Source organism: Oryctolagus cuniculus, chromosome 11, assembly GCF_964237555.1.
Source record: "Oryctolagus cuniculus chromosome 11, mOryCun1.1, whole genome shotgun sequence".
NCBI lineage: Eukaryota > Metazoa > Chordata > Mammalia > Lagomorpha > Leporidae > Oryctolagus > Oryctolagus cuniculus.
In genome coordinates this window covers 74,928,709-74,955,355 of record NC_091442.1, presented here as the reverse complement: position 1 = coordinate 74,955,355, position 26,647 = coordinate 74,928,709, and the positions used below count along the sequence as shown (strand labels likewise).

At 41.6% G+C, this 26,647-nt stretch overlaps 1 protein-coding gene across 2 annotated transcripts in view; it reads right to left on the bottom strand.

The window, feature by feature from the left end:
• The window catches only part of TRHDE (thyrotropin releasing hormone degrading enzyme), a 427,658-nt gene extending 401,780 nt beyond the window's left edge, over positions 1-25,878 (bottom strand). Inside the window, exons 1-3 of one of the 2 annotated variants that reach the window (XM_070051462.1) lie at positions 24,465-25,878; positions 18,827-18,889; positions 11,833-12,106 (exon numbers count right to left, since the gene is read on the bottom strand). In XM_070051462.1, the coding sequence (XP_069907563.1) occupies positions 11,833-12,106; positions 18,827-18,889; positions 24,465-25,378 (1,251 nt within the window). In that variant the 5' untranslated portion in view covers positions 25,379-25,878. The remainder of the gene's footprint in view (positions 1-11,832; positions 12,107-18,826; positions 18,890-24,464) is intronic. The other variant, XM_051845675.2, reaches the window with a different exon arrangement.
• Between the last annotated feature and the right edge of the window lie 769 nt (positions 25,879-26,647).

The following is a 26,647-nucleotide window of genomic DNA, read 5'->3' as shown; positions in this document are numbered from 1 at the left end:
TGGGTGTGGTGGCAAACCTCAGCAAGCATACCATCCTTTTATATGGGCATACAATTCAGGCAAAGCGAAACAAAACAAAAACAACAATGCTCACACTCTCTTTCAGAACATAAACAGCAACAATGCTCGCACTCTCAGAAAATCTGGTAACAGTTCTTACAAAGAAGACTGTCCTCCACTTGCAGCACCAGCATCCCATATAAGCACCAGTCCTAGTCCCGGCTGCTCCTCTTCCAATCCAGCTCTCTGCTATAGCCTGGGAAAGCAGCAGATGATGGCACAAGTACTTGAGCCCCTGCACCTATGTCAGAAATCAGGAAGAAGCACTTGGCTCCTGGCTTCGGAACGACGCGGCTCCAGCCGTTGTGGCCATTGGGGAGTGAACCAACAGAAGGAAGACCTTTCTCTCTGTTTCTCCCTCTCACTGTCTGTAACTCCACCTCTCAAATAAATAAAGAAAATCTTTTAAAAAATAAAAAGATGACTGTTCATTGATGTCTACTCTATGGATCCTCAAGGCAGTCTTGCCCAAGATAGGAGCATCAGGTTTAGTTCTTCACTTACGAGTGCTTCCTAGGACCTTATTGTTGAATTTCTCTTTTGTAAGTTTTCTCGAGTGCCTTTAAGACATTTTCAAACAACTAATTGATAAGTAATCTTCTAACTATGAAGAAAATCCAACAGGCACAGATTTGTTGCACACTTCTGCCCACAAGAAATGCTCTCTTACCTGCCTCCCATGTACCCCTATCCACACATCTCTCAAAATCTAATACTTCTCAGCAACTATCTGTGCTCCCATCTGTATCCTTCTCTGTTCTTTTCTAACACTGCACATACCCCTGAATCAACCTGTCTTTTATATATAGTGCATCAAACCATCCAGTGTTATTTATCGTATAAACTGGCTCCTAAATTCCTTGAAGACAAAATCTAAGCCTCACACGTTTATACACAGTATATATAACAGGATGCCAACTCCAGAGAAGATACCTAGTATCTTCGTCTTCATTTTAAAAAAAAAATATTTATTTGAAAGGCAGAGTTACACAAAGGCAGAGACAGAGGTCTTCCATCCTCCATTCACTCCTCAAATGGCCACAACAGCCAGAACTGGGCCAATCTGAAATCAGGAGCTTCTTCTGGGTCTCCCATATAGGTGCAGAGGTCCAAACACTTGGGCCATCTTCTGCTGCTTTCCCAGGCCATAGCAGAGAGCTGGATTGGAAGAGGAGCAGTTGAGACTCAAACCGGCACCCATATGGGATGCAGGTGGTGGCTTTATCCACTACACCATAGCACCGCCTCCGCCCCAGTATCTTCTTAATCAGCTGATTAAAGTTCATCAGTAAAGTTCAGGATATTTTCTTGCCCCTGTCATTCTTACTCCCACATCTAGGTGAGTTTCTTATGAGTTTTGTCCAATCTGTTCTCTCTTTGACATTAATTATGCCAAAATTTTCCACACTTGTAAGTTTACTATTAAACACCATTGTGATATATATATGTGTGTATATATATATATGTATATATATATTTCTAGATGAATAGAGAAATGGTTTTCTATAGTTTTAAGAAATAAGTAGTTTTTAGTGCTATATGAACAATACATATGGATAATCACTGGGTTTAGGCATTCGTCAGCTCCTTTGCAAATTAAACCTCATCAGAAAAAAGCAGCATCTCACAGACCCAGCGAGTTCCATCCTGCCATCTGGCCTGATAAGGAAGTCAAGAAACATTAGTAGGTGGCAGTAGCTGAGGACAGATAGTACTATTAGCACTTTTTGACGATTCTACCACTCTGACTCTTTAGCTTTATATGCCCATCAGAATATAAAGGCCTTCCAGTAATAATACAGGATTCTTCAGCGAAGAATTTTTCTTTCTGTTTCCTGCAAGTACCACCTGCAGAAATATTGACATATCTCAACCAAATATTGTGGTTAGTCTTTCTGAAATCTGACATGAAAAACTGTAGGAAACATTTGAACCTGAGTAACATCAACCTTTACAGGATGATTTTGCCTCATCATTTGTTTTAATATCCTGGTTTCTCGGAGCACTTTCTCTGTACTAGAGCCCATTTTGTGTCTGAAACCAGATGCAAAAGTTTGGCTGCTTTTTCATGCCAGCTGCAATTTAAACAGTTTACACTTGTTTGCTTGCCTGTATAGCCACTTTAGTATCTGTTCCCTAATCCTCAGGAAAGTCGAACTAGATCAGCATGGCAGCCTTAATCCAGCAAGAAAACAGATTCTGGTCAAGTAAATAATGGAGAAAAGGAACTGGGAGTCTTCTGGCAAAGACAAGACTTTTCGTGTTATCCCCAGGAGAAAGCTCCTGAAACAATCTGAAGCCCTCCCAAGCTCAAATCCTTTAATGGTTCCCCTCTGCCTAACAGAAATCAAAACTCCTTAGCATGACATACAAATCCCTTTATGATCTGGCTCCCCCATTAATCTCTATCCTCATCGCTCCTTGACATTACACAACACTCTACTTCTCAGATTATAAAGGCTTGACAAGACTTTATTGTTTAAAATAAAAATCCTAAAAATCTAAGGGGAGGAAGAAGAGGGAAAATAAAATAATAATAAAATTTGAAGTCAGAAGGAAAAAAAGCAGAAAAGAAAGAGCAGACCTTTTTACATTATCATACTTTATGCCACTGCTTTACTCTAGAGATGCCAGGACTATGATGAGGAGACAGCTAAACCAGCAATTTCCTCGGTGGTCATCCAAATCCTACTAGGAAGACTAAGGAAAGAATGGTCAAGCCAGACTCTCTTCTGTCCAAGAAGACAGAAACAGACCTGACTAACACCATGCAATCTCTCACACACATCATCAAGTATAAACATACCACATGGGCAGACATTTGGTGTAGTGGTTAAGATGTCACTTGAGAAACCTGCATCCCACATCAGAGTGCCTGGGTTCGATTCTTAGATCCAGATCCTGACTCCAGCTTCCTGATAGTGTACACCGTGGGAGGCAGAAGATGATGGCTCAGCTAGTCAGAACCCTGACACCTATGTGGGAGACTCAGATTAAGTTCCCAATTACCAGATTCAGCCTGGACCAGTCCCATTTGTTGGGGCAACTGGGGAGTGAACCAATAGATGGTAACACTCATGTTCTCTCTCTGCTTCCCTACTGCCCTCCTCCCTATCAAAGAAGATAACATAAAATACATACTCCAACCATGAAAACTCTACAAAGATCAACCAGTTCTGCTTTGTAGGTTCATTTGTTTTTTACATCAAGCTTTTTTTTTTTCTTAGTTCTATTAGCCTCTTCAATATATAGACTGTGAAAACTCAAGGCAGTTGATAAATTGTGGATTATATTACAAAACCCATTATCATTTATCACTGAATCCACCATAAGCCTAAGCTAGCCACCAGGGGAAGGAGATTTGCTAAGGCACACTCCATTTTACCAGCATCCCAATGGAAACCTTTGGGCTGGGGTAGATCTGTTATGCAGCTACATTAACTAAATGTAGCCTGCTACCTTCTCCCTGTCTTCTGTTTTTATCATATCCCTCCATTGTACCATCCCATCCATTATGTAAGTAATCCTTGCTTTTATTTTTTTTAAGGAATTTTTTTTTTATTTGACAGGTAGAATTATAGACAGTGAGAGAGAGAGAGACAGAGAGAAAGGTCTTCCTTCTGTTGGTTCACTCCCCAAATGGCTGCCAGGACCGGCGCTGTGCTGATCCAAAGCCAGGAGCCAGGTGCTTCTTCCCAGTCTCCCATATGGTACAGGGGCCCAAGCACCTGGGCCATCCTCCACTGCCCTCCCGGGCCACAGCAGAGAGCGGGACTGGAAGAGGAGCAACGGGGACTAGAACCCGACGCCCATATGGGATGCTGGCACCGCAGGCGGAGGATTAACCAAGTGAGCCATGGCACCGCCCCCCCCCCAAATCCTTTTTTTCAACAACTCCATCTTTTAAATAAATACCTGACTCCTACCACTTCTGCCCACATCCTCATCCTTAACATGGATATGCTCTCATCTACCCTCGAAGCCATAAACAGGGATGAGTACTTCCCCAGCTCCCACAAATGCTTGTTCATACTATGTTTCCTCCACTTTCATGAAAAAAACTATGTTTTGGGGATTCATGACTCTCCCTAATCCTCCTCCCCATCTAAGCCTATCATGCGGACTCACACTTCTTCAGTCTGAAACCTGGATTACAACTGCCTGCCAACATTCTCAAGGATCTCCCTGCACATTATTGATGTTGGTTCCAATAGTACCTCCCCGTTAACCTTACTCCTACTCACTTACAATTCTACCATCGGAACCCTTTATCCGTTCAACTTTGCTTAAAATTCCTCCAACTCATCCTGAAACACTCCTCCCTATCAGAGGCCATATTTCTGCCTCTTCCACTTAATCTCTCTCCATGCCTGCTTTGTAGTCTCATAGTAACTTCTATTCTTCATCCTTCCCAATCCATTTTTTCATGAATATCACTCCCATTATGGGTTCACTGACATTCCTGGCTCTCTAGATGCCACAAACAATGATTTCAACCTTATTTGTCACTCTCTAGCTGTTTTACCCTCCTCACTGCTGGCCATATATGCCTTGTCAGTTTCACAGGTTCAATCTCCCTACATTTGCTATCTCAATTCTTGTTCATAGTTTCTTAAAACTTGCATAAAGGCATAAAAGAACGCTGATATTTCTCTTACAACCACAAGTCATTAAGCATCAGGTAGCCCTTGGTTGCTGTCTGGAACCTTTATTGTTCTTTTCTTATAGATTCAGCTCATCAATTGTCTAAAAACCACTTGCATTAGACTCTGCATAAATACGTTCTCTCATTCCTTCCCTGAACTAACACTCTTAAAAATACAGTCTAGAGTCAGTCATTGATTTCTTCACTCTACACTCACTCCTTAACAGAACCTATCAGCTCAGATTCTACTGCATTAATGAAATTGCTGGTGGTTCATTAATTTTTTGCTTTTTATGTTCTCAAGCTCCTTGACTTTAATAACCTCCCCCAAGCAAGAAATGTGGCCTTCCAGTGTTATTTCAGACTTGATTGAATGACCCAAGCCTAGTTCAGGTGTATTTCATACTGCAGAGAAAACCTGGACATCATAATCCCAAAACTGGCAGCTACATGGCAGCAGACCATCAAGTCAATTCAGGTATTACCCCCTAATCAACACTGTTCAGAGATTTTTCTTTCCTAATAGAAAAAAAAAAAAAAACAACTGTTGATCTTTGCATTTGTAAGAAACAACCAATTTCATCTCCCCTATATATAGGGTCCTCCAGAGCCTAGACATTGCATAGGATTTAATTCCCTGATTGGCAATAAAGTTTTGTTCCTCAGCATCAAACTCTTTAGGAACTCTTTTCTCCTATATCTTCTTGCAGAATTCCTTAAAGCAATATTATCTGTATTATTACAACTGCTATTTATATTTCAAAATTACTTCTCATAAATTTTCATTTCCACATATTAACCTAACTAAAAGGTTCTGGAAACTGCCAACATTGTGATTTCTCTGAAGGGAATTCACTCAGAGATCCAGTAGAATTACTTTGAATACCTACCATTTTCTACATATAATGTAGACTACTGATCTTGCTAAAATAAGATATGACACCTGCCTTCAAAGAGTGCACAGTCTAAAGGAGCAAAGAAACCAGCCAGAAAAAAACCTTGAACAGCAAGATAATGGCTATGAGAAAATACATGTACAAAGCAGTCCATGAGTAGAAAGGAAGAGGGAAATTAACTCTCTGGGAGTAAGCAGGAAGTCCCTATTTATAATCTTATATAGATTATAATCCAACTCTTGTTAGTATTTTTTCTTTCTCTATGGGCCATTATCAAGCTATGAGAAGAGCAAGACTCATTATTAAAGATTTTTTTAAAAGCTAGAATATATGCTCAGAGTACATTAATCAATACTTCTCAATTCTCTCTTGAGACTCATTTTTGTTTTCAGTAGGAAACTACAGAGAAATAGTGCCATTTTTAAGTTATATACACAAAATCTCATCACTAAGACAGTGAACAGTGAAACTCAACCCACATGGAGGGATCACTCATATGTGACCCAGATGAAAACCCCAAATGAGGTCTCACAAGACAGCCAACATCAAGGGAAGACACTTAGCAAAGATGTCATCAGACGTTTCTGACTCCAGCTTTCGAGTCACTGCCAGCTGAGGCTTGAGACATCATGAAGCACAGCTGAGTTCATTCCTTTCTTTGTACTGTCCAAACTCATGATCTACAGAATCGACAAGCATAAAAAATGTGATTTTTTTTATAGCTAATGTTAGGATTTTTTTTTTTTTCACAATACTGAAGTGGAACCATTTTGGAAGAACTCAGCTACAACAAAAGCCTAGCAATATATAGCACTGGTTTTGGTACCAGACTATGGACAGAAACTCAGGAGCCAGGAAGGGATTGTAGCAGAAGCTTACAGACTTAAAGGACATTAGGGTAAATGTCATTGGAATATGAAAGGAAGGAGATGATAGCCCTGTTACCTACAGTACTAAGGAAAATGAAAAATCTAACTACTGAGCTATATTTTCTAGTTAAGGGGATTCCCATATAGAACATTGATGGTACCACCACATTTCTTCTCACTGGCCATGGATTTTACTTAAAAAAAGGGGGGGCGGGGGGATGAGCTTAAGAACAACCTGTCCTGCTTTCAACCAAAACTTAGAAAAAATACAAAACAGTCAGATTTTCTAAGTTTGAAATTAAAATTCACCTTCCCACCTGCCTGCACATGGCAGATTCTCAATGTAGGAAAAAGTTTCAGAAAAAAACAATATGTAGGTCACTATCAGGAAAACATAACCAAAGATGAAGCCAAGATGATGACTTAAGACAGCCAAAACTCATGATTCCCCATAACTGCTTCAAAAACGCAAAAGCCTTTACAAAAATGTTAAGGGCATATCAAAGAATTCTCTGTTCAATAATGAGCATTTGGTAACCTTTATTCCACATAGCAAAGCAGGCAAAGGTTCAACTAAAAGAGATCTGTGGGTGTGGGTATAGTTCTGTCTGCTGGAGAGGACATAGCTTGATACATCAAAAGCAAATGGCTTTTTTTTTTTTTAAATATAGGTAGTCTTGCCTGGACTTAAATAACAGAGCCAACACAAAAGAAAAACAGACCTCTGGACTTCCAACTTTTTACTTGTGGAAATCCAGGGTTCTTCAAGTTGATTGCAAACACAAACTACTTTTATTTATTATTTAATTGCAAACACAAAGTACTTCTTACCTGGGAAAGAAAGAATTCTTTAGAAGGCAAAAGTAAGAGCCCAAAGACTTGGGTCAGATGCCAAGAAAAACAACCCACAGGGGTTATCACTAAGCAAAAATAACTGTTAACACATGACCAGCTGGATTTCAGAATTGTTATGGACCATTGACCACTGAATCTTCCTATTTCCTCCATTCTCAAACAGAATGCTATTTCAATAATTGTATTCCCATTTCTTCATTGTCTGGGGCAGGAGAGATAGACAACTTTTCTCTTTAAGTAACAGGTCTTCAGAAATCAAATGGGCACCAGTTCAAGTCCTAGTTGCTTCAGTTCCGATCCAGCTCCCCACTAATATGTCTGAGAAAGCAGCAGAAGACGGTACCCATCCTTGGGCCCCTGCACTCAACATGTAAGAGCTGGAAGAAGCTCCTAGCTTCAGCCTGGCCTCACTCTGACCATTTCAGCCATTTGAGAAGTGAAATCAATCATCAGTCAATATCCTCTGACTTCCAAATAAATAAATAAATCTTTTAAAAAATGGTGAGATCTTTGACCTCAGACTTGAGTCCAATGTTGTAGTAAGATGAGACCCATTGACAGGCAGATATTGTATATGGGAACAGACTGTGTAAGTTTTCAAAAATATCCACAATATGTTGGCACTCTTCCCATCAAAACCTAAGGTCTATTCTTCCTTCTGTTAAATTAGGACTTTAGTGACTGATTTGTAACTAATCAAATGTAGCAGAAGTGATACAGTGTGACTTCTGAAGACAATTCAAAAAAGACCATATAGCTCTCAAGAGGCACTCAACTTTGGAACTTTTAACTATCAAGTAAGAAGTCCAGCCATCTGAAGCCATCACACTTTGAGCAAACCCAGGTAACATGGACAGGCTACACACAGATGGCATGACCAGCATCCCCAGCTGACTGACAGGATAATCACCAGAGAGAGACTATCCCAAATGACTGTGGCCCCCATTCAACACATCTCCCCAAACAAAGCCCCAGACATCACTAAAAATCACAAAGTACCCTGACTGTGCCCTTTCAAATTGCTGACCCATAGAAACTTTCAGCAGAATAAAATGGTTGCTTTATACCACTCAGTTCTAACAGTTGATTATGACACAATAGTAATCAGAACAAAATTGCAAAGGAAAAATTCATACTTTCAGCTTTCAAATATGAAATCAGTATAAAGAGAAATTAAGTAATTGACCAAGGTCACAGGAACACAAAGCAAAAATTCTGAAACAGACCTATCTGATTCTAAAATCCATTTTTATTACCATAATATTATACCACATTCCATGGAGATATACCTATCTGCCTTTAGGTATTGTCTTAATAACATTTCCCTTGCCAAGGATTATATGAATATGATATTTGCTTCTCAGAGACAAACATCAGCATTCAGGATCATACTAACTCTTATCTGCTCCATGAAACATGTCCCTAGACTCTCACTCTTAACAATTTTGCTCTCTTCTAAACTGCTGTTAATTTATTTTCTACAATGTCCAATGTTCATTTTGCAATTAGTGAATACCAGCATCACTTATTCACATCTAGTGAACTGAGTGCTTTTCACATGCATATTTCTTGGCAACCCTGCTGAATTACGCCTCTAGAGAAGGGCTGAAAATCCAAATGACCATAGAATTAAACAGGTAATACACAATGCTGAGGTAGACTGTGCACAGAGGAACAAAAGTGATCTGGATTAATTTACACTGTAAAACAAATACCCTTGTAAATGAGTCAGCCACAGCACACACCACCATCTGCCATACTGTACTTTTTATTAATTTATCACCTCTCCCACCCCAGTAGAATGTAAACTCCTTGAGAGCAGGAACCTTTTCTGTTTGGTTTGCTGCTTTATCTCTACAGCCTCAAACAACATCCAACATTCATTCAAAAACTATTAAAAGAATAAATGAAGCAACAAATGTTGCCAAGCAGGGAATATGAGCCCACTGTTACAAGATCTTTCAATTTTTGACAAAAATCCAGAAATAAATAATTTATGCACAACCTCTCAATTTCTAAATGTTGACAACTAATTAGAAAAATATCAAGCCGTGTTGAAGATGGTAAACAAAACATGTCTGCAAGTGTGGATTCTGTTTGAAGGCTGCATTTTCTTTATCTTTCTAATTACTTGGAATAATGTCACAAAGGAGAGGTGAGTTGATAAACAAGTGATGATGGAGATGATGATGCTTCAAATATTCATACTTAGGGCACTGCTACAATTCAACTGGGCACTATTACTATGCTACTGAAGCTCCTCTCTCTTCTCTCAAAGAAAATTGCTTTGGTTTCTGACCTGAAACCACCCCCTGGACTTCACATGACTATCCCACATCCTAGGCTCTAAAGCTAAATTTCCACTCCTTCCAGCTGTTAAGGGTTGAGAAATGTCATTCCTATGTGCTTCCAGTAATAAAGAGGAAAAAAAGCAATGAAAAGAAAATAGATTGGATTTCCAAGGGGTGACTGAAAAAGAGAGTCAAGTTTCAAACTGTGTTTCCACAGTTGATAAATAAGAGCTGCGATGGCACTTTTGTGTTCCCTCTTATTGATGTTAGTATTATTAGATTATATAATCTAAAATTTTTATTTCAGTTGACCTTTCAATGTTCTCTGGTAACATGTTTTCTCCTTTCCTACATAAAAATCATTAAGTAGGAATTTTAAAATGTTTACTAATTACTTAGAGATTCTTAACTCTAATAAAAAATCACATCTAAATAATTAGAGTGTATCTGGCTTTAAAAATGGGTCACTTAGCAACAAGCGTAATAGTGTAGGACTGAGAACACTTAAGATACTTTAAAGAAAACATACTAGGAAAAAGCATTTCCAGTGTACCCTGTGCTAGCTGACCCATAGCAACTCAATCATTAACTTTTGAAGATGCAAAAGGAAACGAGATGTCTTGTTGCTTTTCTGTGTATGGCCCAAAGAGTACAGCCTTGAAATGTCCACAAAAAGCATTAACAGACATCAGAGGAATTCCACATATAAACGGCTAGAAGCCCCCGAGGAGTAAAGAGGCATTTGACCTGTATGGTCAGCATTGAACACGTTATTTTAATGACTGCTTAGATAAATTCAGTATTTGCAGTTCTTCAGTAATGAATTAATTTTGTATGCAACTTATTTTTAAGTAGGTTTTACAATGATTTAAATTAAAATTTACACAGTGAGGAATTTTTTTATGCAAAACTGTTTTTTTTAATTTAGGTTATTATAGAGTTATGAACATCCTACAGATTAAAAATATAGATTTTATTCTGTTCAAGATATATTGAATAGAATAAACATTGGATGAGCAAAGCACATCATGACTTCCCTTAGAGACATACAGGAGAAATGGTCAATCACAGGGTTCCTAGGGCACAGAGAAAAGCCTAAAACTTGGGATCAAACCAACAGAGATTTGATTTACAGCTCTACCACTTGCTTACTTTTTGCCCCTGGGATAATTACTTAATCTCTTTAAACCTCAATTTGCTCATTTAGAAAAAGTGGAATCATAATACCTTGCTTTAGGGTCAATATGAAAATTAAAATAAATGCATATTTATCATATCACATAAACCACTGAAATAAGGAAGAAATTGTTAACTCAGCATGGCCTAACCAAGACTCATGCGGTGCAGTAGTATGTGAAAAATTCTTAAGACACTATGGTGTCACAAAGGACAGTGACCAAAAACAATCCTCCTGACTCTTATTATAAATCGAACGCAGATAGCGCTCCTTATATCTAAGCTTTCCTACAAAAATAAAATGAATTGAAAATCAGTTGCAGAATGTTATCTATAATATTAAATCATTAAAAATTTATCTATAATATTAAATCATTAAATTTGCATGCAATTTTAAAGCCTGATATATGCTATAAATAGATATTTGCAAATAACTAGCAATTAGACAATAATATGCAAGGAAATGGCAAATACTAAATTTGGGTCAATGGTATGGGGCCAGGCAATGAGATCAGGAAGGTTCACATCGAGGGTTTCAACTCTACCCACTATGTTTTATTTCTCAACAGTTCAATTACACTGAGGCAAAGACAGTAAAATGTGGTAAAATGTCTAGATTCTATAAATCTGGCTACTAGGTATATGGAGTTTTTATATTATGTGCCACATTTTATGTGCATTTGAAATATTTTATAATAAAAAGCAGCAGCTTTCCCAGCCACACAAACAGAACTAGGCAATTTCCCAAAAGAGACAGCAGCTATTCTACAGACACCCAGGAACTGGGTTACAAATGAAGAGGGACCAGGATGTTGGGAATGGCAGGTGGAGGCGGTTAAAGGAACAGGAGGGCTGGGTATAGAAGAGGCAGCTTATCTGACTCTGAAACCAGGAAGACAATTTGGCCCCCAGGGGTTAAGGAAAGGATTCAGCTATGTAAGCCATGAAGAGGTTAGAAATGATTCAATGCTAATCCAGAAATCAAGTTAGTTCAAAGAGTATGCATTAACCAAAAACATCATTAATTTGAGAATACTTACTACGACCCCACTCTTGGTGGTAGTTTCTTTGAATGTGAAGTTGCAAATTGCCCAGGCTAAATAATATGTGGACATGAGAGGGGTCTGTGAAAAGTGATCCGTAACCCATCCATCTTCCTCAAACACAGAAGTTTCCACCGGCATATTGGATAAAGATAAATAGGTTGCTTGATGCTTGATGCTGATTTTGAAAGTGGCCTTGTAGATTGGCTCATCGAAACAAGGAAATGCCTTTCTGGCATGTATAGGTGAAAACTGAGTAACACCAAGGAATCTGAAAAAAAAATAAATAAAAGGACATTCTTAATTACATTTATGGCTTGAGTTAAATTATAGCCACATTATATGCTTGTGCTGATAATATATTTTGCCAAATTGCAATTTTTTTTCTGAACTGAACTTTAGTGCTTGAAAAGCATGAAAGCACAATTCATATATAATCTACGTTCCCAACAATAAAAGTTCTCCAGGGAAGCTTCTGTCTCAATTAAAGTAAATTCTCTAAACCCACAGAGGTGCTTACTTGGTGAAACATTATACTCCACAGAAAAACATTTCATTGACAATCATATCAGCAAAGATTGGAAAATAATGATTCTCTTTTATGGTGTTTCATGCTCCTTCCTGAAGCTGATGATACATAAGATGTAAAGACAATGTGGCCAAAATTCAAAAATAATACACAGATATATAAATAACACAATCACTGGGAAATATCTGTGGCCTCAAATTATAAGATTTGCCTGGTTTTGTGAAAAGACTTTGAAATCTGGTAAATCTTGGTCTGAATTCTGTATCCACAGCTTAACCTTATCTTCAGCAATTACTAAACTTTCCTGACATATGGCTGTTCACTTCTTAAAAAGCAAATAATAGAACAGGCGTTTGGCACAGGGGTTAAGACACTGCCTGGAATGTCCACATCCCATATATATCAGAGAGCTTGGGTTTCAGTTCTAGATCCTCTCTTGATTCCATCTTCCTGATAACGTATAACCCGAGATGCAGCAATAAAGGCTCAAGTCGTCACTGCCAACCACATGGGAGACTCCAAGTGAGTTCCCAGCTCCTAACTCTGGATATTTGGGGAATTTGGGATATGAACCATTAGATAGGATATCTCTATGTCTCTCTCTGCTTTTAGAGTAAATGTTTTTTAAGTTAAAAAAGAAATAATCAACTAACTTATATTGTAAAGCTTAGAGGAAAAATATGTAAAGTGTCTATCTCTAAATAGTATGCAGCAGCTGTTAATAAACTGCAATGCTTGAGTCACACTGTCTTCAATCTTTAAAAGTCTTATTTATTTGAAAGGCAGAGGCAGAGGGAGAGGGAGATGAGGAGGAGGAGGAGCATGATAGATCTTTTATCTGAAGGATCATTCCCCAAATGGCCACAACAGCCAGGCCGGGGCCAGGCTGAAGCCAGGAGCTTAGAGCTGCATCCTCGCCTCCCATATGGGTTCATCTGTTGCCTTCCTGGGTGCATTTACAGCAAGTTGGATAAGACATCGAGGGGCCAGTACTCAGAACTAGCACACCAATATGGCATGCTCCAATGTTAGTCCCATTATCTTAAACCTTTCTTGAAGGACAGTAACATACCTTCTATACTGAATAGTCCAAAGTCTCTTCTTTTAATTTTTTTACTACATATAATATATGTATTACCTGTCAATATATTAACATAATAAATGTCTACATAAAATATAGCAGTGAGTGGGGCTGGCACTGTGGTGTAGTGGGTAAAGCTGCAGTCTCCAGTGCCAGCATCCCATACGGGCACTGGTTCAAGTCCCAGCTTAATGGTTACAAGTGAAGACATTCAAATTAAGCATTTTAAGGAAGACGCCGTTCTAAACAAGAAAACATTCATGGCAAAAGTCAGTTTTTTTGAATGATACTACTTACAAAATTTAATGCAAGGCAAGTCAGCGTCAGGCACTTTGTAAGCCATTACTGAATTCTAAAGTAATTTCTCTGAAAGGCTCTTTCCTCTGTGAGTAGCTCTGCCATCACTCCCCTTCCCACCACCCAGGTTTCACATGGCTAATCTATCACAGCATATTTTCTCACTGAGCCTGAACTTGGCATCGAAATTATTAAGTTATTCTCAGCACAGGACTTGAGGCAGCTACCACCAATCAATACAGGTTGATGTGCATGTAGAATCTCAGTGGCCACCCTGGCTCACACCAGGAAGTGTAAGTCCACTCCATTTAAAAATGATGGAGTTTACATTTATCTCTGAGTGTCTGCTTTCTAAAAGTTGCATTTTGAAACAGAGAAAGAAGAAATCTTAAAGATTAATTGTGTACTTATCTTGTAAGAAAGTTTTTGAGAGCTATCTTTTAAACTGCACTGGTCTACTACACACCAGGCTTAGCTAAGTGACTTAACTGCCTTAGCCTATTTTTTCATTGGTAGAAGAATAGTAATTGTGTTTTCTATGTTTTTCTTTCAAAAGTGTCAAAATGATAAAACGAGATAATATAGAAGAAAGAACCTTTAACTATAAATCTTTATATGTATATAAGATTGAAGCTAGAAGTAATATTAGAAACAAATTGTGCCACTCATGAATTTCTGAAATGAAAAAGTAGATCCAGTAGGGTTAACTTGTCTAAAGTTACATTAGCAATTAACACAAAGCTGAGACTAGAACACACACTTCATGTCTGATTAAAAGCAAATTATATTTCAAAAACAGTAAAATTGGGGCCCGTGTTGTTGTGTAGCGGGTAAAGCCACCTTCTGCAATACCAGTATCCCATATGGGTGCTGGTTCCAGACCCAACTGCTTGGCTTCCAACCCAGCTCCCTGCTAATGTGCTTGGGAAAGTAGCAGATGGTCCAAGTGCTTGGGGCCCTACACCTACATGGAAGCTCCTAGCCTCTGGCTTCGAACCACCCCATTTGGGAAGTGAACCAGCAGATAAAAGATCTCTTGCTATCTCTGTCTCTAACTCTGCCTTTCATATAAATAAATAAATCTTTAAAAAAAAAGAGTAAAATTTTTACCTATAAGTTATAAACAATGTTTTACTTCAGCTGTAGATGACAATAGCTCTTTTTTCCAAATTGCCAGAATCGCAGTAATTTTTTTTTGTTATTTTCTGCTGGTAATATTACGTTTTTGCTTAATGAAATGTCAGCAGCTTTTAGTTAAAATGCACCCACTTACAATTTTATCGTCCTTTGCTTTTATCTTACATATTACTCATGAATCTTATCTTTCAACTTACTAATTAAAATGTCCACTGAGCTTGATATTTCTCTACGGAGTCTATTTAAAAGATATCCATGGAATTTCACAAATGAGGAAAAGGGCTCCCTTTTAATTTTCAAGAATCTGAGAATTCCAATTCTAATCACTGAATAACAACACGGTAAGGTGTTTGTGAGCTTTTCACCATATTAGGCGCTTGCTAGGATCTTTATTTTTTTAAAGATATAACCAATTTTGTCTTTAAGTTCTTTGCAGTACAAATAGAAAAAAAATGCCAATGTTTGTGCATGTGTGTTTACCTATATGTACTCAGACATGCACAAGACAACTAATTACACTATGGGAAAAGTTCTCCCAGAGTTCAATAGAGGTTGTTAATTAGAATACATTCATCTTTAAGTAAAAATCAAAAGTGTCTTTGACATTAAGTAATAAATGGACAGGAATTTATTAGATGTAGATGATGTAAATATCGCTGGGCTAATGAGAAATTCATAAGCCAAATATTTATGCAGAGAAAACATGCAGTCTCCTCTTGCCTTACTTAGTGAGTACACATGTTAAGGAACATACCAGTTAAAACCACTCATCCTCAGGGTTGAAAACAACAATGAAGATAATTGCATGGCTTTTTCTGTTATTTGGATTCTTAATGAATTCATACACACAGTATATATCTATGCAGAGGGCCACCATATATTCTGATAATGTCTAAATGGGGAAATACCAATTTCACAGTCTGGCACCTGAGGGTGATTACAACTGAATTTCAATTCAGTATTTAGAAAATCAAAAGGAGTCCCTCGGTATAGAAGAGCAGTTGGACTAGATTATATTTAAGGCCCTTCCCGGGCTCCAGATCCTACCATAAATACATATCCCCCAGTGTAATGAGATTCATTTAAAAACTTAAATTACACTACCACTAAATGGCTTTTTACTACAAATTCTATGGTGCATTTGCTCCTCTTAATTTCATTTTTGAGTGTGCAGCACCGAGGAGAAAAGTATAAATATACACCCCCCTGCAAGGAGTTTATACTCTAGGAAAATAAAATTTTGAGAGGTTTTCAAAAAGTTCATGGAAAATATATATAAATGAAAAGCTTTTCAGTGTTTATATACGAATTTCAAAAAATTTTGCACCAAAATAATTTATCTTGTAATTCCATTTTCCATGAAATTTCTGAAGTACCATATACCTAAATGGATATCATGCAAAAAGTCATGATAAAGAAGGAAAACAGATAATGAAATTGCACTCCCTAAAGCAGAGCTTCTCCAGCGTGGCCTCTTAGTCTGGATAGCGACTCAATGTGAGGAGCCAGCCTATGCACTGTAAGATTTTAGCAGAACTCCTGGCCTCTACACAGTAGACACTAGCAGCATAACTGCTCCCCAGTTACAACGACTCAAAATGTCTCTACACCATCCACATGCCCCCTTGAGGGCAAAACCGCCCCACTGAAGAAGCAACAGCCTAAAGAACTCAAAGAAGGTTTTATGGTAAAGGAAACCAAGAATCAGTCTTGAAACCTGGGTAGATATTTAAAGTTCAAAGTTGGATGGAAAAATGAGTGGATAACTACGATAACACAGAACCCATCTAAAAAGCTTTGACACACATATGGAGTTCCCATGTGCTGTCATGTCTGGCTTCACTACACAGTATTACAAGTCCCTCTCTAACACCTCTCTCACCCTTGATATTCACTTCTCTAAGAGAGAGCCAGTTTCAGCTTAGTACCCTCAACAGGCAACAGTGCCTACAGGATTTCAAAAATACATATTGCTCTCACCATAATAGATTTTATGATTGCCTTCAATTGGTGGAAGGGAGACTTTTCTGGTTAGTGTCATTAAAAACATCAAATAGCCCTGTAGAAAGAGTGATTTAGACAAGAAAATAGAGGATTTCTGAGTTAATTTCAGGAATGAGGTATTTATAGGACACCACCTCTAATAAGAACAAAATTAATTAAAAACTGAAATATACAATGTATATATGAAATATATCATGGAAATATAGCAAAAAGTAAAATACAACAAAAGGAGTTGGAAAGTAATGGGGAAAAGTATTGTGTTGTCTGTTTTTCTCTTGCTTTCTTAAATAAAATAATTCTTATCTTTTAATGAAGCCCTTTGTTACCATCAAAAATTCCACTTCCAATGTGACATTCTGGAAGTGTCACTCGAAGAATGTCACTCTAGCATACCTAGAAAAATATGAAAACACACAAGTATTTTAATTCTCATCTATCTAAAATAAATTACCTGATTTTCTTAACTTGTCCATTTGACATTTTAGTTGAGCTAAGAAGGAGGGCTTAAAGCTCTGTGTTGCCTCTGAAGGATATAGAGAATTGATTTCTTCATATTTCTGCGGAAGTTCACTAGGCAAGCTACTTGTGTCAAGTCATTATGATAACATTCAGCAGAAGTAATGCATTAACGCTGGTTGATACTGCCAACAAATTACGTGTATGTGATACAAAACAATTTCTGCTCCGTTATTTTTCAGTTTGATTTTTCATAAAGGTAAGATATGCAAAGGAAACAATGATTTACATAACACTGTTAGTATTCAGATGAATTCATGGCTTTTGACTATAGCATCCACCAAAACCAAGAGAATCTCACAAGTAGCAAGGGATATTTGCAAGATTTCTGTTTGGGCCACATCTATACATACCACATGTACAACACAATGAAAAATGACCTTTGAGGGAATGGAAAGACAGGGGCAACAAAATAAACACACAGCCCTCTGATCTTAGCAGTGTTTTCTCCAGGCAATTATAATTTGCCTAGTGTTATAATAGTTTAAGATTGGTAATAAAAAGTCCCAAGACCAAATGAAAAGTTCCAAGGGCCATCTAGTTACTATTCAATTGATTGCAGTAAGCAGACTGTTACAAGGTCATGGGAGTGACATCTGTCCCATTTAAAATGAACCAAGTTACAAGGTCATAGAAGTCACATAAGGTTGTTAATCAAAATGCAAATTGTTACTCGATGACAAAACATTTTAAGCTCAAATGGGTCCTTGTTTAGACTGTGTGTATTTTTATGTACTTCAATGAGTCATTAAACCTCTGCCATTTCAAAAGAGAAGTACTCCTGCTGAATATTCAACGATATAAGCAAGTGTGTAGTCTATTTTTTTAAATAACCATTCTAGTAAACTAAAAACATAATGCAATAATGCCAGCAATATGTATGTAGGAAGTGCTGCATATGTGAATAATCGTGTTATAAAAACAGAGCATACTATTCATAATTGTTTCCCCAGTTATGTAGTACTAAATACTCATCAAAAATGAGTACTGAGTACTTGATCACCATTGATGAAAAGTATTAGGAATGCACTAAAATTGCTTTCCCAAGCCATAACATTAGGTTTTCATAAGAATAAATAAAATTAGTGTCTGAGGTTCATTTGTTTTATAGTGGAAAGAGGAAAAACATTACGTGAATATTATAAAGTACTGCTACTGTCGAAACGCACATAAAGTCTAGCCAGCCAGCCAGATCCTTCTTTCCTTGGTGCTGTGGGTTTTCCTCCATGTGAAATGGCACCATCCTGACCCTTTGCTGTTTCCTGCTATTCTCACAACTGGCAGACAGAGCACTCTAAAATCAGAGGGCTGTGTGTTTCTTCTGTTGCCCCCGTCTTTCCACTCCCTCAACCCTCTCCATCTCCTGATGTTTGATCCAAGCTTGGGATTTCTCTCACCATGAAATCACAGCCTGCCCTCTCCCTCACCTCTTCCTGATGACAGCACTCTGGGTCTTCTCTCCCACTCTCTGCCTGTTCATCTTCTGCATTCTGTTTTGGGGGCAAAACAAACAGCAAACAAAAGATTGTCCACAGTGACCACTGCCCCATCATTTAACGAGCCAGGGGAAATTCCAAACAAGAACACTGGTCCTATGAGACTTTGTACCAGCAAAAATAGTAGACCTCCAGCCATGTAAAAATATAATATTTAATACTGTCCGAAGTGCTGACCAATTGTCAGACACTGTTCTAGGAGCTTTATGTAATCCTTACAAAAATTCCATGAAACAGTTATCATTTTATTTCCATTTTCCAGATAAGGACCACAGAGCACAACCTGGAAACTTGGCTGAGGTCATGAAGTTAGAGTTGCAAAGTCAGACATGAAGGCACGCAGTCTGGTTCAAGCGTCACTGTGCAGGAGGAGAATCAACACATTAAACACACCCTTTCCCATCTTCTAGCACAACCAAAAGTCTTGAATCTATTCTCAAAAAGAGATCAAAGTAATGGTGGTTTGTAAACTTCTTTGTCCATCATCTGATTTGGTTTCCTTCAGCTGCACAATAATGAAGAAAGAGATCTCAATAATTAAAAACTTCATCCTGCAATTCAACATGGGCGTGCACTGGGAGGGACCAATTTAGCCGGCACCTACATAGCTTGTGTCAGAGCCCCTTAAGCATCAGGCCCTCCTGGGCACCCAGAGGTCTGGAGGCAGAGGGCAGGGAGCCTGTGCCCTTCACCACAATTCAGCCCCACACCACCTTGCTGATCTTAGTCCAGCCCCACGGTCCCACCAGCATCATCAAGCTGTGCAACTGGACACACAGGGAGGAGCAGAAAATACTTCCTCATTTTACAACATTCTCAAACACTGCATACTAAAATTGTCTGCAAGAGAGGGCTTCCACTAAGTCTAGGAAATAGGGGGGCATGGGACTTTGAAAAACTCTACGGGAAACCAGCCACTGCTGTACTCCTGTGAGGATGTCAAGAACTAAGAGGATGATGATGGTGGTGGTGGTGGTAATGATGAAAATGATGATGGTGATGACGGTAGTGGTGGTGATGACAATGATGATAATGGTGATGGTGGTGATGACTGGTGGTGCTGGTGAGAAGGAACAGAATGGGATGATGATTATCCTTGCTGTGAAGCGGGAAGATGAGCGCAGGAGTAAAGGAGGGATGCTCGTCCTTACAGACTGTAACATACTTATCTTTTTAAAGGTAAAATAACTCTTCCTTACTGTCTTTGCATTATTCTTTGAAGTCATGCCTAAAGATGTGAGTCTTAAAATCATATTGACCTAATGTCATTATTCCCAAGCAAATTAAACTACTGCCCTATCATCTTGTCCCAAGCCCATAACCAAACACAGTGACAAAAATGAGGGGAAAACATGTTGTACATACCAAATAAATACTGAGAAAGCTAGTAGCAGATCCATTTTTGTTTGAAAAAAATATTCAGGGCAGACAGACTGTTTGGAGTTGCATTGAATAAAGTAAAACAGGAGCAAACTAATTTAACTCTGTCAGAGAAACTATGTTTTATTACTATAATCCAGGGTGAGCAAATCAGATGGCACCATAGAAAATATGGAAGACAAACACAAATTTTAGGAGTTTTCCTGCATGAGTTTAGATGGCCAGAGTTCTGTGTGTGTGTATGTATATAGATATTTACATACATATTCATATATATATGTTAGACTTATTGGTGGCATTTTGAATTATGATCAAAGTGTACACTGGACTCAGTTTAGCCATGAGGTTATGTGTACCTGACAGGAAAACAATGAAGTATGTCCATTAAGGAACCATTTAAAAAGTTTTCACAGAAACAAATGGTTCTCAAAATTGTTTCAGTTCATAGACTTCTATCCAGGGGCAAAAAATCTGTGAGCTCCCCCTTGTTCATGGAAATCTGCTCCCCAAATTGAGTAGGACAAATAGAGACGCTTTCAGCATAAAAACAATGAGGTAGTTTTCTTGGTTTTATTAAATATCATTATTAGTTCATTCCAGAAAAACTAACACAGCATCAAACTATGCACACTAAACTACAAAAGAACACATGTCTACTAAAAGACAAAATCTTCCATACTTCCAAGATTTTTGCAGAAGCATGGTTCCAATTTTCTTTGAAAATTACAATTATTATTTTCTCATTTTACTTGAAGATCACAGTTTCTCTCTAAACAATCCTTTATAGAAGAAGACCTTCTATTTTTATGCTGTCTCGTGTCACTTTGGCATTTTCTAGACCCAATCAAATTCTGTCAAAGAGAGACAGTCTCCCCTTTGAAAATATCTAAAATGTTCATTTACTTGGGGTAAATTTCCTCTTTCAAGCGGACCATCTGGATCTAAATTAAGGTAGCCTACTTTGAACATAGGTGTGCTCACCATCTGGCTACCGAAAAGCAATGATTATTTCAGGTAAATGAACATTTTACCTAATTCTAGGCAAACAAATTCTAAGAAAAGATGGCATAAACGTACACTCCTTTTATCTGCATGCTGCACACCTTCTTGAGGAAAAGGTGAGAGTATGTGTTCTGCCTAGTGGAGATAATTTACTGCTTGTATGTAAACATTGCAATTTTAAGAGTACATACTTTGTGTACTCAACAGGTGTTCTCTCTGTGACAAATGATGACCTAAGACTAGGAGATTGGCCTCGCGTTGGGGAATTCTGGGCTTCCAAGGGGCATCTGTCTTCTAACCCTTATTCACCATAGTATGGAAACCAGAAAAAGTAAGTCTTCCTGTAGCACAAAAACAATGAATGGCAGATCAGACCCTTCAGAGGCCAAAGGCATGTGGCACATGGTAGAACCTAATCTCCTGCCCTTACCAAAATTCTCCCTCTCATATCTCTGAGGAGTGAGTTGAAGAATCATACTGTTAGGATATCAATGAATTATTGTTTTTATGTAGGCTAAATAAAGTGAACTGAATTGCAGCATTACTTTTTTTTAAGTATTTCAAGTAATTCATTGTAGACCTTTGGCAGATTAAATATTTTCATTATGAAACTAATTCTATAATTTAATTGGCAAAAATTATGACTAACTAAACACCAAGATATTTAATCATTAATCAAATGAAAATTCAGAGTTCGCATCTGTGTCCTTTTGGAAAGTGGGTTTTAAAATGCCAATTTACATTGCATTTTGAGGACAAAATCAATACCAATAAAGTTCAACTCTGGCTCAGTTCCTGAAATTGGTCTGCTTAGAAAAGCTTCAAGTAGCCTCAGAAACAACAAGGAAGAAGTTTAAAAATGGAATGCTGACATAGTGTGAAATGGTTTGTTAGATTTATTTTGCTTTATCAATCCTGGTAGAAACATCCAAGAAATGATCAGATTCACTGTGGTGTCAAAGAAGAAGGGGGGAAGGGTAGAAGGACTTTCTCTTAGAAACAAAGCCACTCTGGGGTGTCCTACTGGGATGCACGTTTTAACCATACATGTGCACTAGGTTAAACTTTCAACCAATTTATTTACATCTTTGGAGAAAACTGAAGGAGAAAGTTTGAATACAAATAGGCACTAGGGGTACAAGAAATCCGTTATGGGTCAAGCAGAAACAGCTGGTCGTTTTAAGGGTTCTGTTAATTTGAAAGCACTGACCAAAACAAGCTCAGCTCTGCCAAATGTATTTTGGCATAGCTCAAAACAGGATTTGCTGGACCTATTTATTTCATCACAGCAAAATTTATCAGTAATGATATGCAACTCCCACCACTGACATTCAGAGGTAACAAACTTGTTTCTAAACATAACATGCAAATGTGCCTTTTATGCCTTTCTCCCATGTTTGACATGATTGTGGGTTTAAAAAGTACTTTTAATCTGTATTCTTTACAGTATGTTGAAAGTGATGGAAAGAGCTTTAAATTATGTGTACCTGATCAGAAGAGGTAGAAATTGAATAATCTACACACTCATTTATAGGAGGCTTTAACTCTCATGCAACTACTAATGCACTGAGCAGTTTATTTATATGAGGTTACTTCACAGCATTTATAAATAACTTTTTGTAGGAAAATTAGAATTTTCCTAGCCTCTTACACAACATCCTGAGCCCTCGACCAGGGATTAGAGAACCAAAGGTGAAAACCTAGCTCTCTAATGACAACCCTGAAGACCTGACGTGCCCCTGGCTGCTCTGAGCCCTGATGTTTTTGTTTTGTTTTGCTATTATGAGAAAAGGAGAGTTCTTGCCTCCTTACTAACCTCCACATTGCCTCTTCTGCTAAAGTTGGTGGTTTCATTTTTAAGCCCACTTTGGTTGTCAGCAGTTAATTAACCGAAGTTATTTTAAATGCAATGGGCAAGAGGAAAGAGCAAGTGTCACTCAATGCACAATGTATTACAGAACCTACTGTTATAGAAAGCTCACCTACCCCAGCCGGGCACAGGGTTAAATGCTTTTCAATATATTTGATCACAAACATCTGCACAAATCCTCTAACAGGTAGTATTATCCCCAGGTTAGAATTCAAAGTTTGGGCTCTGGAGCCAAACTACCTGTTTCTAAATCCCTGCTTTGTCAGCTCACTGTGATCTGGGTCAAGTTACGAGATTTGTCTGTGTCTCTATTGCCTCAGCTGTAAAACAGAGAATGCTGATGACAGTTATCTACCCAGAGGCTTCCTGTAGGATCGGGTTCCTGAACAGTGCATAATGAACACTAGAGGTGGGTATAGTACCTTTCTCAAACCACCTCAGCGGTGATTCGAACCCGGGCAGTTGGATTCCAAAGTCTGGGCTTTAAACAAGTCGTAGGAAGGAAAAGAAAAAAGAAAACCCGCAGCCTCTCAAAAACTACAAAGTGGAGTACCGCTCAGACCTAAAGCACTTCAAAGGCACTCACTCACTGGGCATTTGAGACTGAACGCTGCCTTTCCCACCCTTAGCCACTGCAGTCATTCCCAGAGGCAGCGCCGCACGCACCAACAACTGAGGTGACCCAGCGTCTGCAGAGAGCTGGCAGCTCGGGCTAGGTCACACGGGCACCCCCCACCCCACTGGGGACCGCTCTTCCCGCTCCGAATCCCAACTTGCACTTTGGGAAAACTTTACGCAGCCGAAGCCCACCCTCTCCCGCTGCACTTGCCGGGAGGGGCTCCTCCTAGGCAGAGAAGTGAGCGTGTTTAGGGATGCGGGGTGTCTGGCCCGTTCCACCACCCTACGCGGGGTGCGCCGCTGCCCTGGCCTTGGGGGTTCGCCGCGTTTCCCCTCGACGGGAACTTGGCAATCTCTGGAGGTCACTCGGGCTTCGCTCAGCTTCCGCGCTCTGTCAGAGAAAGCCGAGGGCCCGCGGGGCTTAAGAACTTCGACCCAGGAACGGGGGAGGTCCGCACTAGAGGAGGGAGCAGCGTACGGCTTTTGGCACAGGTGAGTGAGTTTTCGGAGCTGGCCGCAGGACGAGCCCCGGCGCGAGTGCGGGATGAGCATCCTACCCTGCTTGGCTCCCTCCCGCCCCCGCCCCGGCTTCCCTAGCGTGGGAAACCAGCCGGGTCCCTGGGGTCGCCGGCCGCCCCGCGGTTCGAGCCGCCTGGCGGGGTGGGGCGGCGCAGGGCACCGCCTCCCTCCCCTCCGTACCTTCTCTCCCCGTGGAGCACGTAGGAGCTGCGGAAGAAGCCCAGGAGCTCGTTCTCGATCAGGGCGTTGTAGATAATCTTCAGGTTGTAATTCCTCTGCGCCTCCAGGGTTCTGTTCAGCACCACCACCAAGACCTGGGTTTGCGGGTAGAGGAAAAAGCCAGCCACCGGAACAGCGCCGGCCGCGCGGTCCTCGGCCACCTGCACCTTCTCCACCGCCACCCGGGAGGCGTGCAGCACGACGTAGCGGGTGGCGTTCCGGCACGCGATCTCCACGTTGACCTCCCCGGCGAAGGTGAAGTTCTCCATGAAGGCGGTGAGCATCAGATTGTAGTGCAGCGGCTTGAGGTTGCCCGACAGGCGCAGCTGCGTCCAGGGCTGCTGCTGCTGCTCCCGCTCTTCCTCCGACGGCGGCTGGGCGGAAGGGGTCCCCGGGGTGGCCACCCGGCCCGCCTCGGGCTGCGAGGAGTCCCCGCCCGCGTGGTGGTTGCGCCGGGCCGGTCCCGGGAGGCTCGCGTTGCCGCCGCGCTCGGGGAAACCCGCGAGGCCGCCGTCGGCGCCCGGCGCAGCGCTTGCCCCGCACTCGTCGAAGCGCAGGCTGAGCAGCACGGCGAGCATGGTGACCGCGAGCAGGGCCACGATGGACACAGCGAAGGCCAGCACGAGCCGCTTGTGCACCGCGATGTGGCGCTCGGTGGTGCGGGGTCGCACTCCCACCGAGTCCGCCCACGGGTCCGAGAGCCCCCTGCCGCCTGCCCGGAGCGCGGCGTCGTCGTCGCCCATCGCGGCCGCGAAGGGTGAGCTGCTCTTCCCGGCCCCCTCCTCCTCCTCCTCCTTCTTCTTCTTCCTCTTCTTTTTCTTCTTCTTCTTTTTCTTCTCCTCCTCCTGCTCCCCCCGCTCGCCGTCCAGGGCCATCACACCGCCTCCTCCTCCTCCTCCCCCGCCCCCTCCAGCACCCCCCGCGGGCGGGCCACCCGGGCCGCCGCCAGAGCGGGCATGAGAGAGCGCGCGCGGGCCGAGGGTGCCACGCCGCCCGGGACCCTGAGGAGTCTGACCAGGGTTCTGTTTAAGACGGGCTCCGGCCGCAGGCGACGGCAGCCGGGGCGCCCCCCATCAGCCCAGCCCTCTCCGGAGCGCGGCGGCCGAAGCGCGGGGCGCGGGGCTCCGGGACGCGCCCAACTTGGGAAGCGGCTCGCTCGCCTCAGCGCGCGCTACTTCTCCGGCGGGCGAGCCCCGGGCGCCCGGGCACGTGCTGCCCCCGCCCCGGCGGCGCGCCTGCGGCTCGCGGCTCTGCCCCCGCCGCCGCCGCGCTCTCGCCTGGCTTCCTGCGGGCCCTGGGGCTGAGGAGAAGGACCGGGCGCGGTGGGGAGGGAAGTTAGGGCTTCCGCTTTCTCCCCCCACTCCAGCGGCGCGCAGTCCTCCGGGTGGGATGTGCTCGCGGCGGCGGCGGCGGCGGTAGCGGCGGCAGCACGGGAGGCGCCCGAGCCATACACCCCGCAGCCGGAGAGGAGAGGAGAGGATGGCCGGGAGTGCTGGAGGGAGAGACTGGAGGGAATCAGCCGGCGCCCAGTCCCAGGGCCGCGGAGCTACGCCGGGGATCTGTCCTGGAGCCTGGAGGAGCCTTCTCCTCCGCCCTGGACACTTTCAGCAGCGGCGGCGGCAGGCGGCGGCGTGAGGTGGCAAGCCCGGACGGCGGCGGCGAGCCTCCCTCGTTCCGGTGTTGCTCTGCCCTCCAGAGATGACAAGTGAGGAAGAAGTGTCCGGCCCGGCCATCCACTTCAGGTAGATGAAGGGTTGCTCCGTCTCCCCGGGGGGGAGAGCCGGAGCGCGTATGCATGCGTGTGCGCGCGTGTGCGTGTGTGTGTGTGTGTGTGTGTGCGCGCGTGTCTGTGTACACAGGCTCCGGGACCAGAGTGCCAAGGCTACTCCAGCTGCATTCGGGGACTGGAACTCCCCGAGAAAGGCGAAGGAGCGAGCGAGAGCGCGCGCGGGGAGGCAGGCCAGCCCGGCGGGAGGGAGGGGAGCGGTTGAGCGGCAGAGGCAGGCGCGGGGAGATTAGAGAGCTTTTCTCCGCTCTGTCACACCAGACACCCACAGCCACAGAGGGGGTTGCTGAGCCGCCTGCCAGAAGTACATTGTAAATCTTCCGCGCAACGAGCCCCGCAGTCTCACCCCTCTTGCCGA